A 13,421-nucleotide genomic window follows, 5' to 3' on the forward strand; every position below is an offset into this window, starting at 1 on the left:
AAACTGTTTCTTCAACGGTTATCCTTTTTTTAGTCGGTTTTTACGTTATAAATACCAATCACATACAGATATAAATACCATTCAGTCTGCTTAAGTCATTGTTCATTGTTGTCACATTTCTCTATCTGAAATGTATGAAGATCCTTCTGTTATTCATTTTTAAACACCTTAAATTCTTTATTATCTCTTTCACTGTGTGCAGACTCATCATTAATGTGCAATGAGCTGCTCAGACTGACACTGTGAAGAGGAAGCGTTTTCATTTCTCCCCTTTCACCCTGCTTGTCTCTGTCCTCGTCGTCTCTCAGGTGTCCCTGGTCAGCCTTGTAGCCAACGCTCTGGGCTACTCTGAGCTCACAGCCATCAAATCTCTGAGGACGCTGCGAGCCCTGCGGCCCCTGAGGGCCCTGTCGCGGTTCGAGGGCATGAGGGTAAGGATATCGTGGGGGTAACAGCGACACAAAACAAACCTGTTGATAATGATTGTGGGCAAACTGAAAGCCAGCACATCCAAAAAACACAATATGTTAAATTGAGGCGTTTACAGGATATTGCTGCTTTCAGCTGGCCTGTGCAATTATTGTTTGTCTGTTTGGCCTTTGCATTTGAAAATGCTACAGTACAATGTATATTTTTGTGCTTCGAATCTCTTCTCGGTTAATGTTTGATGTCCGTTAAATAGTCTTAGCTTGTTAGGGAGCCTGACTGTAAGACTGCATGCTTATTACAACTTGTGTTGACTTGATCTTTTCCTTGCAGTTCACAACACCGTACTTCTTCTATCTGCATGACCTTCTTCACATTGTGTCAATGGAATACTGTGCATAGCTGTTCTCAGGCATTGTTCTCTGACATTGCTCGTGTGGTGCCTTTGACCTGTAATTTTTTTCTTTGTTGTGTGTCTTTTTTCATTTACAGTCAAACAAAATGTTGTGACTTCATCCCGCCTCTCTAAGGTTTTTTTCTGTTTTGCTTTTTTACCTATCAAATGTTTAACTTTTTCGCCTATCCATCTTCTTCTTTCCAACTGTCATGTTGCTAGATTCTCTCTGTAGACGGTGCTAAGAGCTTTATGTGTGCAGGCTTTACATATTAAATAGAGCTTTGAATGATATAGGAGGCATTTTTAAATCAGTCTTGGCTTTTTGTTGTGAAAAAACGTAGCTTTACAGCTCAGTCAAATCACATGCATTGTTTAAGTGATTAGATGATTGTAATTGCCACTTATCTGAAATCAGACAGCTTCTATTTTGGGAAGCAGAGACCTCCGTTTGAGCGCCCGGAGCATGCTGAGTTTGTCCGTGTGCTTCGACCTCTCTAGGTTGTGGTGAACGCGCTGCTGGGGGCCATCCCCTCCATCATGAACGTGCTGTTGGTCTGCCTCATCTTCTGGCTCATCTTCAGCATCATGGGTGTCAACCTGTTTGCAGGGAAGTACTATTACTGCGTCAACACCACAACAGACGAGATCTTCCCCATCGACGTCGTAAACAACAAGTCAGACTGCCTGAACTTGGTCGATCAAAGCGCCCGCTGGAAGAACGTCAAAATCAACTTTGATAACGTCGGAGCTGGCTACCTGGCTCTGCTGCAAGTGGTGAGTTTAGATTCAGTGACACAGGCGGCGTTATGAAGACAAAATTTCAAAGTATGCATGCGTTTTTAGAAGTTTTTTTCAGATGGAGATCTCTGGCTTCTTGTTTTATCATGCAGTTGACAATAAAAACTGTGATCAGGCCCAACCCATCAGCAACCTGCACAGCTTCTGAAAATTCTACAAAATTACATATAAAGAGCGTACAAATACTAAAAACAGCCAAATCAAAAAGATTAGACTCTTATTAATCATTAAATCTATGAAATGTGTTCAGATGGGGCTAACAGCACTCCACCAATGACCCAAACACAGTCAGACGCAGAAAACGCCTTTAAAGAAGCTAAATCAGTGGGTTTTATTAATATTCAGGCTTTGTTTTGATGGCTTGTCATAAAAAACCTGGAAAAGTCATAGAATTTGCATATAGCACTATCCAGGACTGGGCAAGTCTTGAAAAACTAAATATACCATAAACGTTTTAGAAAAGTCACATAATTTTGTGTCACAAACCTGTATATTAGCACATGATGTGTTCAAGAAGCATAGGGAATTTTAATATCTAACAATTATTTCTGTTTTACAGTTTATGGCTGTGATAACTGCTGTAACTTTTGGAGATTTTTACAGAAAACATGCCGTAATGTTATCTCCTCTTGCTTTTGTTTTTTTACGTTTTGCCTTTTCCAAGTTACAACAGATACCAAGCAGATTAACACTGACTCTTCTGTCATTCATAGGCCACCTTCAAGGGCTGGATGGACATCATGTACGCAGCCGTGGACTCTCGAAATGTAAGTCTCTTGGTGCTCACCAAAGCGATTTATTCATCAGTCAAAGTGCAAGACAAAGACAAGTTATGGAGGTCAGCAACATGTTTCATTTTTTCTGGTTTGCTTGTTTTAGGTGGAAGACCAGCCTGAGTACGAAGTGAACCTGTACATGTACCTCTACTTTGTCATATTCATCATCTTCGGCTCCTTCTTCACCCTCAACCTGTTCATCGGTGTCATCATCGACAACTTCAACCAGCAGAAGAAGAAGATAAGTCGCTTTTAGTAACAGTCTCTATCTCATGGTATAAACTCAGATATCAGTGTTCAGGAGAGTCAATGGAGATTTGTGAAACTGGCAAACAGGTTTATCTCTGTTAACATTGTCACCCATAACTGTAGCGTTTAAAGATACATAGTCAAACGCGGAGGTCTGACGTTTCAGATAAGATATATAGAAAAAATATATATTTTTTTTTTTATTAGATGCATACTCTAAAACACTGGTTATCCCAAACAGCCATGAACAGTCACTACTAGCTCTCACACCAGAAATAACCTTGACTTCATAATAATTCAAAGCAGAGAGAAAATCCGAGCTTGTTAGTGCACCCTTATAGCCGCTGTCACTCACACTCATGTTGACACTCACAGCTTTGGTTCTGCACTGCGTTCTTGTTAAAGAACACCAACAGGTAGCCTTGTGCCACACTGTGCCAGCTTCTCGCAGTCTGGATACAAAACAACCCAGATTTATTCACAGCAGAGCCGCAGCGACAGTGTTAAAGAAAGAAGTGAGCTCCAGAATAATGATTATCTGCAAGCACGGTGAGGGACTGCCACTGCTGCCAAGGATCACTGAGGGGGCATGAGTCACTGAGAAACAGCAAGCCTGCGCACACACACACACACACACACACACACACACAATCACAATCTATATACACACATGCAGTGTCACAGTGAGTGTCGTCTGGAAATGTGCCCTTCATTCAACCAAGCACTAACAAGCTGGATTGGCAACGTCCAAGGGGGGGGGGGGGTTTCTTGACTAACTGACTGACTGAGACACTGCATGATGAGTTCAGCAGCCCTGCAGCCACAGTGGCACATAGATGGTAGCTCAGTGTTGACACCAGTCCTCCCTCCAGACACACATCATACACTCAGCGAGCAGCAGAGAGTGTGATGCGTGCCTCGTGCATCGGATCGTGAGGGGGAATCGCTGCTGTGATTAATGAGAGCGTAGTGACTGTGTTGGCTGAAATATGGAAATCATTTTGAAAAGTGAGTACAGAGTCAGCTCCAAGTATAAGTATGCAAGCAGGAAGGAAATTCAGGCACTCCAAAAATGTAAAAAAAAAAAACAACAAAAAAACAAAAAAAACCGTGAAAAACAAGGAGGAATTACATTAGGAAGCCTTAATTATAGGGTTACATTGTTAAGTCAACATGTTTTCGACCCCTAGGGGGGCTATAGCCCCACCTATATAACAGGAACCAATAAGAAGCTATCACATGACCCGGATGATGACATGACAGGAAAAACAGAAATATATCATAATAATAAACCATGTTACTAATTTAAAATGACTGTTTATCAAACTTGTTGCAGATTAATTCTGTGTCCACATGAAGGTCGCAGTTCTCTTTTTTTCCATCACAGAATCGAGCACTCTTCCTCCCCTGACTCTGTCAGTACTTTTCTGCCCTCTGTGAAGCTCATAATTTCATCAAAAAATATAAAAGTGCACTCAGTAGGGGACTTAAATGGCCACTCTTGGAAATAGTTGCAGCACAGCGCGTTTCAGAAGTTAAGCCGCTGCGTGTTGCACAGAGCAGATTGAGCTCTCCTGCTAAGAGGCACTTTATGTGAAAAATAAATACAATATAATCATAATAAAACAGAAATCTTTGATCCTTTGTAACTGGACTTTTAAAGGGATTAACTTTGTCTGTAGGCTACAGCACAACAAAGTAGGAAATAACAAGGAATTGTCCGTCTTAACTTCTTTACAGTGAAGACAGCGACAAAGATTACAAAAATTATTGACTTAATAAACTTGTATCTTGTCTTACTTAAGTGGATCATCACACACTCACACCTGGTTAATAAACCCAAGATATTTGTAAGACATGTGGTTGCTCTGCTGCTCACATTGCTCTCTTATATGATGTGATTATAACCAATATTTGTTTTGCTCCCTTTACTTTGGAGGTCAGGACATCTTCATGACAGAAGAACAGAAGAAATACTACAACGCCATGAAGAAGCTGGGCTCCAAGAAACCACAGAAACCTATACCTCGGCCAAATGTGAGACTCTTAAAGTGCTCACACTCACAACGTTTACATGATGTTAGAAAAAAATCCAATTTTTGTGTTAGTCCGACTAAAATTGGACTTGGACTACTTGGAAAGTACATGTAAACACGTTTCTGGACCAGGTGGTCTCTGTGTCTTCCGAGTTACGGTGCTGGCCAGTGGTTAGAGATAGGGACTGTTCTTTATTTATGAGGGGGGAAGGGGAGCTGCAAAACAGGTCAGACATTATTAAGCAAAAAAATCTTTCATAAATAAAGTACAGTCCCACAACACGGCCAGATCAACCAGTAAAAATATCCTAAATATGGCATAAAAAAGGACAGATGTTGACTTTTTTAGGTGGCTTAAAACAAATCATTTAGGCAGAATTTATCCCCAAGTTACTGTCAATAAACAGCTGATTGCGATTGGGTCTATAGGTTTATAGCAACTGCCGTGACGGAGTCTTACACACTTCATCAATAAATGGATTCTCCCCGGTGCTTGTGTACTGGGACAAGGACAAGTTGTCCAATTAAATAATCTAACGGAGCTATTATTGTAGCTCCACTCCCCCGTGCACGTAAACGTGTTGACTGTCAGTTTTTACTAATGGACTACATGTGGACGTGTAAGATAACTGCTGCTCTCTTGTCCCGCTCTGTCCCCAGAACGCATTTCAAGGCTGCGTGTTCGACTGCATCACGAAGCAGGCCTTCGACATCGTGATCATGATCCTTATCTGCCTTAACATGGTGACCATGATGGTGGAGACGGACGACCAGACGCCAGACATGGACAAAATCCTCTACTGGATCAACCTGGTCTTCATCGTGCTCTTCACCGGGGAGTGTGTGCTGAAGATGATCTCCCTGCGTCACTATTACTTCACCATCGGGTGGAACATATTTGACTTTGTGGTGGTGATCCTGTCCATCGTAGGTAAGAGGTGTTTAAGGCGCTGCGGCTTTCCGGTGGATTTTGAGTAAAATGGTTTGCTGAGTATTTTTTTTTATGTTTCTGCAGGTATGTTTTTATCTGAGGTGATTGAGAAATACTTTGTGTCCCCGACGTTGTTCCGAGTGATCCGTCTGGCCAGGATAGGCCGCATCCTCCGCCTTATCAAAGGTGCCAAAGGCATCCGGACGCTTCTCTTTGCCTTGATGATGTCACTCCCTGCCTTGTTCAACATCGGCCTCCTCCTCTTCCTCGTCATGTTCATCTACGCCATCTTCGGCATGTCCAACTTCGCCTACGTCAAGCGGGAGGCGGGGATCGACGACATGTTCAATTTCGAGACCTTTGGGAACAGCATGATCTGTTTGTTTCAGATCACCACGTCCGCCGGGTGGGACGGCCTCCTGGCGCCCATCCTGAACAAGCGGGAGCCCGACTGTGACAGCCAGATGGAGCACCCGGGCAACTCCTACAAAGGCAACTGCGGCAACCCGTCAGTGGGCATCTTCTTCTTCGTCAGCTACATCATCATCTGCTTCCTCATCGTGGTCAACATGTACATCGCCGTCATCCTGGAGAACTTCAGCGTGGCAACGGAGGAGAGCGCCGAGCCGCTGAGCGAAGACGACTTTGAGATGTTCTACGAAGTGTGGGAGCGCTTTGACCCCGACGCCACTCAGTTCGTGGAGTACAGCAAGCTCTCTGACTTTGCGGACGCTCTAGATCCTCCGCTGCGCATGCCCAAGCCGAACATGATCCAGCTCATCTCCATGGATCTGCCGATGGTGAGCGGCGAGCGCATCCACTGCCTCGACATCTTGTTCGCCTTCACTAAGCGCGTCTTGGGCGAAGGCGGAGAGATGGACGTGTTACGCGGGCAGATGGAAGAGCGCTTCATGGCGTCAAACCCTTCGAAGGTGTCTTACGAGCCCATCACCACCACGCTCCGCCGCAAACAGGAGGACATGGCGGCTATAATCATCCAGAGAGCCTTCCGCCGCTACATGATCCGCCTCGCCATGAAGAAGGCGTCCGCCCTCTACAAGGAGCAGCTGAAGGAGGGAATCCGCGACCCGGACAAGGACGTCATGGTCATCAGCAAGTTCACTGAGAACTCCACCTCGGACAAAACGGACATGACCCCTTCCACAGCGTCCCCGCCGTCTTACAACAGCGTGACGAAATCGGACAAGGACAAATACGAGAAAGAAAAAAGTGAAAAAGAAAACAAAGCAAAAGACAGAAAGAAATAGACTTTTTAAATCGGAACAAAAAATAATAATGCATCAGAGACATGGGGGAGATTTGTTTACAGCTTCTAAAGGGGGTAGATAGACGTACGCTTGTGTGCTGGTTGTGAAGAGACGCGATGCCAGGACGGCCTACAACGGGAGTGTGGTTACGTCATATGTGAATACGTGGAAACAAATGATCCAGCAGACACTGCCAGAGATCGACGGGAACACGGAAAAGCCTCTCTGCAAAACGCTTGTGATTTTCCTATTGGTTGTTGTTACTATCTGACACACTTGAGTGTACTGTTGAGTTGTCTAGCTAGTGCTGCTGCTACTACTATAAATCCAGTGTCTTGAATTTAACAATCGCTGTAACAAATACTCTGCTTTTTTTTTTTTTTTTTGGCTCATTTTTTTTGTTACCAAGTTTCTTTTTTTTTTATGAGAAAGAATGTTTTCTACTTTTTTGTGTTTCTTCTTGTGAGAATGTGTCCACTGCTTTCACTGTCGTGAAATCACCAAGGGCAGATCAAGTCAATGCTGGAAAACTACAACGACCATCCGAAACGACAGCGCAGGGCGCCAGAATGCTCCATGCAGTACACGAAACAAACAGCAAACCACTGAGGTACAACGGACAGACACACCGCGTTCACTGCTGTGCCATCGGTGATTGTTGAAATCTGTATTGTGCTTCTTTCTGGACTGCCAGCTCCCCATTTCAGTAGAAAAACACAAGTCTCTGGATACAGAGAAGCTGAATGTATGCAAGGAATGAGACACATTTAAAGGAGTCGTTTGACATTTTGGGAAACATTCTCAGTCGCTTTTTTTTTGCTGGGAATTACATTGAAATGTTCCCAGCTCATGTCTTAAATAAGAAGCTAGAGAAGCTAATTAACACATGGGTGCAGATATTTTGGCTTGTTACAGGAGGAAAAGCACAGATTTCATTCATACCATTCGAATAAATGCGTTCAGTTCAGGTGAGCTGGTTCGCTGTTGTGACACTTGAATTGAAAAGAGCCATTTGTTCGTGTTTCTGCACAGACTGTTTCAAATAATGGATGCAGCCACTTTGACATTATCCATCAGGTGCTGGACTTTTGTTTTGAAGGGAAGAGGTTTCCCCAACACTTGCTGCTAGCGTGGTTAGCACGGTGCATTCACAGCTGTGGATAACTAGGCTCCTTGAAAGTGCACCAATATTTAAAGGCATTTTTTATAGCGGCAAACAGTCGATTCACAACTTCTGAGCCAATCACACGATCCCATTGGTACCAAAATAACTTTTCCAAGCAAAGAATTCCCTAAAATGTCAAAAGAATTCCTTTAAGGTGACACTCATATCTACTTTTTCATCCGCTGTCGTACTGCAGTGTCTCCTCGAACACGTTTGTCGTCCTCCCCTCTCTCCTCCCACAGCCTCTGTAAAGAAAAAAAAAAAACCTTAAATAATGAAATATTCTAAAAAGAAACTGTCAATCTTTCTAACTGCTCTAGAACCTGACAATATATCACATTTAAGGTTATAATATCACAAATGTTTGTATGACCTTTATGTCGTTTAAATTGAGAAGCGAGTGGTTTTAATGTAGTGGTTTGGTTTGTAAATAATATCGCTATTTGGGCCCACAGTATGCATCACACTTACATTTGATGTAAGAGCACTTTTTATCCCCACTGCTATGTAATACCACGTGTGGCGGTCATACATGTAAGTGTGTGTGTGTGTGTGAGGTGTGTGTCTATGTGTATATTTGTAAGAACGGGAGAATGTAAGCATCTATCTCTTTATGTGTGAGCGTGTGTTTGTGTGCATCTGGGGTCTGCGGGTTGTTCCACCGATTATAAATAACATTTTTACTGTAGATATGAGTGCATTTTTCCAGTCCTCGGATTTGATTTTTTCTAGAACTCGTTTTTTTTTTTCCTTTCTGCACTGTAACACACGATGAAACACATGTATGGTCCCCATATCTGTAGATAGAAACCATGAAGCAATCAGTAGCCATCTCTCATTGCGCTTGTAGTGTTTTAGTGAACTGCATGCAAGAAGTGACTACTGTCCACTCATATGGTAATATCATTTCAAAGCCAAAAGAATAAAGGACATATTTTTTGTAAATGCTTGTTTATTTTCTCCATTTTGTTTCCGGCCTTTTTTCTTTGTTGGATGGATCATAAAGGTTTCTCTGTGAGTTTCACACACTCTTTGGTCTGTGATCTGAACTTTTGGTTGAACAGGATCATCCATGTGGTTCAAGTACATGTTACACTTAAACCATGTATCGATTTGCAAAATGTGACAAGTGACTTTTTTTTGTTATAACCAAAGATGTGGCAACAAAAGACAAAATCTAGATTTCCAAAATAAAACCTATTTTGGGAAGCATATTTTGCATGCAGGTTGCATTCATTGTGAGGTGAGAGCTCGTGTTGTGGGAGGTGAGAGGCTCAGCATATTCAGTGATGCTTCAGCAGATCCTTAGCTACGCAGATGATGCTCTGTTTTCCGTCTGATGATAATGTGTTGAATAAAGACGGCTGGTAAACCCTGCCAGAGGCTGAAATGGAGCCACGCGGGCTACTGACCACTATCTGCTAATATCTGCTCATATGGAGAGCGTTGGAGTAAGAGAAAATGAAAAAGCAAAAGCCACGTGGGCGCAGTTCAAAAAATTGATTATTTGTGTTGATCTCTCATTCTTGTTCTTTGATTTAATTTACTTTTTGAATTTGAGATTTTTTTCTAAATTAAATTAAATTCAAAAAAATTCTCAATACTTCTTGTTCTTTTTAGTAATTATTACCAAAAAAAAATACAAAAAATCATAATAAGGGGGCAGAGGGAGCTTGACCAAGGTGCCAAATGTGCAAGTTACGACAGTGCAGGTGAATGTTTTTTGATTGTGTGTGTTGCAATTTTAAAAAATGATGTTCCAAAATGTTACTTTTTTTCCAATTCATCCAAAAATGCTGGAAAATTGTAGTAAAGGGCAAAACACCTTAATACTACGCATACAGATGCCTCTTATCTATACAGCTTTTTATTAATCTAGATTGTTTTAGTGTGAATTTGAGTGTTGGAGATATCAGCCTCAGAGACGTCTGCCTTCTCTCCAATATAATGGACCTAAATGACACCTGGCTTATGGTGCTATTTATAATTGTTATAATTATATAATTTACAATTATCTTACAGAAAAAAATATTTATTATAAAATATTTATTTTATTTTTAGCACTTTCTTTCTTTTCTTAATTTCTTTTTTGTGCTTATTTTAAGATAATTTCATAACTTTTTTTTCTAATTTTTTGCTCATTTTCGGAAAACTTCTTCCATAGAGCATCAATTTACTGAGGTTTCAGAGGATTAAGGGCTAAATAAAATCTCAGATTGGATCAGAGGGTTGGAGAGAATAAGAAAACGCAACTGAACGAGTGAGTGGCAAGGTGCATTTTAAACAATTTATGCATTATTAAACATTTTTATTGCTCAAGACATCACAGTCCATGTTTAGCATCAGTGTGTGCTCCATATTTTGCAGAATCAAGTGGCGTCGACCGCAGGAGCCAGACAGACACGTACAGGCAGGAGGAAAAGGTGGTATCGGGATAGGCGGCAGAGAGACGGAGGTGAAAAGCTGAGACTACCCCCACCCACCCTGCAGCCCCCTGCAAACGCTTTCCTGCTTCTCTCTTCCTGTTGCCTGGCAACCTAACATTACAGCTCCCCTTCCTGTGATTGATCAGCAGCGTCTCTGAGCTTGCTTACCCACAATACCTTACTGGCTGAAAAGCAAATAGGCATTCCCACTCCCACCCCCCAGCACAGTGGACACACACCTTCGTGGCTGGATTATATGAGAGGAGAGTGTTCTAAATGAAATCCCCTGTGTGTTCTGTTTGTTGGAGGATCACCTGTGAATGCAGTTATTGTGCAGCACCTGCAGCAGCTGTGTTGTTATGCAATGAGCCATGAAATATTCTATACATGAATAAACTGGCCATTGAGGTGAGAACACAGGGCTTGTTCCTGCTGCTGTCTGATCTCCACCTCACCCAAACACACTGATGATAACTCAGCAGTGCTCTCTATAGGCTGCACAGTGCGACATTCAGACTGGGAGCACTGGTGGGGAGTATACATGAGAATGGGACAGCAGGGTGACACAGCAGTTACACAGAGGGGCCACAGGTGTGACGTCAAAATATCCCTGAAGCCAGACTTTATTATTTTTTTGTAGTTTTCAGTAAGAAAATGACTTAAATAATGTTTGTTTTGTTGACAGAGGACATATGTTCCAAGCAAACCTGATCACAGTTTGTCCTGAGGCAGGAAATGTAATCAAAAGTACTGACGTCAGAAAAGACTGGCTTTTAACCCCCTCATGTCTGAGGATGTCTCTGGAAACATGGAGTCAATTGTTGGGCAACAGATGCCATCTGCTGGTGGAAAAATAGAATACACACACATTCAAACCTGGATTTTATTTTGTGCTGTTCAAAAAAAATATTGTCAACATCTTGTAAGGGACTGTTCTTTATTTGTCAGAGGAGGGTGTGGCTTTGTTTTTGTTTTCTGTTGTTTTGTTTATTTGTTTTACGATCCCTGTGGCTGCAAATATATTTTTCCCTGAGCCTTCCTGACTTATTTTGGGAAAATGCATGACCCTTCCTCCAACATAAATAGTTGTAAGATTATAAAAACTTCAAAATGAAGATGAAGATGAGATCCTGGAATTACCAAAAAAAAACAAAAAAAAGAAGCATTAGTTTGTCACTGTTGTTTTGCATGCTAGTTAGAGCAAACAGTTTAATTTTTGGCAAACCTTTAAATTAGACATGTTACACAGAGTGATTTCAATGAAACAACTCAATTCTAAGTTCAGATTTGGTTATGTTTGTTCTGACAGAATCATCTCTCTCCTAAACTGTTCAAGGACCATCAGAAATGTGGAAATCCAATAATAATTTCTGTTTTTAAATCCTCTGCCTATGATAAATGGTGTAATTCTGGTATTTTTTGCCTTTTTTAAAGAAAACATGCTTTCGCAGTAGGTTTAGAAGGCAATGTTTCAATGAAAATAAGCAAAAATCTATCAAAGAAGCACAAAATACAGTCATTTAAAGTTTTATCCCCCTCATCTAACCCTAAATAAAACACGAGTCCCTTTCCAGTGCTTAAAAAAATTATCCGAAATGCTTCCCCCTTTTGCACCACAGCCTCCCCTATTATAAATTACTAACAGTCCCTAAAGTAACATTTATTATAATTGGGGGGTGTTAACAGGAGTAAATACTAACAACCAACACAATGAATTAAGCACATTTAAACTGAGATGGATGTTTATAAAGTGTTTTATTCACACTCATGGAAATGTACAGTTGCTTTTAAAAGAACATGAAACATATTTGGCCCCCCAGTTTTGGCAGTAGTGAGAGACAAAGTTATTTAATCTGACACAGGCCTAGATTTAGCTGAAAACTGAGGAAAAAAAGTGCAATTTTATCACATTGTTCACGACTGTAAAATGATTTTAAAAAAAAACATGGACAGACAAATGGTGTTTTTTTTTTTTTTTTTTTTTGCAGATATGAACGTTATTTGTATTATCTAAAAGGACATGATTTGGCATTATGTTTCCTGCATTTTGACACGATCATATTACAGCATCATTTTAAACGTTTTTGCTTGTTTTTTCTTGCAAGCTTGAACACCGCCATCCCGGCATCCTTATGAGCTACATGCTAATGTTAGCAGGCTAACGAGCCCACAATGACGATGCAAATGTGCTGACATGAATGTTTACGATCTCAATTTAGCGCTTGACATTTGGTAATTAGCACAAAAAACAAGTCACCGCTGAGGTCCACGTGAGTGTCATTAGTCGGTAGCATTTATTTGATAGTTAAAACACTGGGAAAACCTAAAAGAAGCTCGAAACACAACATTGATGTAGCATCACAGGTAATGATGCGGCTAACACGTTAGCATACAGGTGACTTCTGAAGCATCCTGCGGACACGGAGCAACTTCAGCATTATGTTGGAACAATGTCTCTGTCCACCCGGTGAATGTAAGTCCGAAATTCACTCTCTTTTTTGCTCTTTATTAATTATTGAGGAAACTAACTGCCTCTTTAGCTGCTAAATGCTACACTATGTTCACTAGCTAGCTAACGCAGCTGTTTGGTGGAGGACTGCTAATGTAACGCGGTTTATTCAGATATTATTGCTGTGAAGAGCTGTCGGCTGCGGCTAAACGCTAAGCTATGAGGTATGTGACGCAAAAATAATACATTTTAGGCCACAAAGCTAAAACAAATAGGTGAAAAATGCTAAAATGCTCTAAATACCACAGACGTAAGTTATAATTGTTTGCAGGTTTGTCACTACAGGAGACTCATTTCATATTCAAGTAATTATGTGATATTTTGTTATTGTGGTAATGTTAATGTGGCTTTATGCAAAATTCAGAGCTTTTAAGTTGTTAAGTTATTATTCTCAAGGTGGATGTTGAGCCGGCAGCTAGCAGCTAATGGTGCTAACGCCA

At 41.3% G+C, this 13,421-nt stretch overlaps 1 protein-coding gene across 1 annotated transcript in view; it reads left to right on the forward strand.

The window, feature by feature from the left end:
* The window catches only part of scn1lab (sodium channel, voltage-gated, type I like, alpha b), a 42,013-nt gene extending 34,715 nt beyond the window's left edge, over positions 1-7,298 (forward strand). Inside the window, exons 21-27 of the mRNA XM_042513208.1 lie at positions 309-431; positions 1,322-1,597; positions 2,335-2,388; positions 2,501-2,638; positions 4,579-4,683; positions 5,343-5,613; positions 5,698-7,298. Coding sequence (XP_042369142.1) covers positions 309-431; positions 1,322-1,597; positions 2,335-2,388; positions 2,501-2,638; positions 4,579-4,683; positions 5,343-5,613; positions 5,698-6,881 — 2,151 coding nt within the window. The 3' untranslated portion in view covers positions 6,882-7,298. The remainder of the gene's footprint in view (positions 1-308; positions 432-1,321; positions 1,598-2,334; positions 2,389-2,500; positions 2,639-4,578; positions 4,684-5,342; positions 5,614-5,697) is intronic.
* The last annotated feature ends 6,123 nt before the right edge of the window (positions 7,299-13,421 follow it).

The sequence above is a fragment of the Plectropomus leopardus genome, chromosome 24, assembly GCF_008729295.1.
Source record: "Plectropomus leopardus isolate mb chromosome 24, YSFRI_Pleo_2.0, whole genome shotgun sequence".
NCBI lineage: Eukaryota > Metazoa > Chordata > Actinopteri > Perciformes > Serranidae > Plectropomus > Plectropomus leopardus.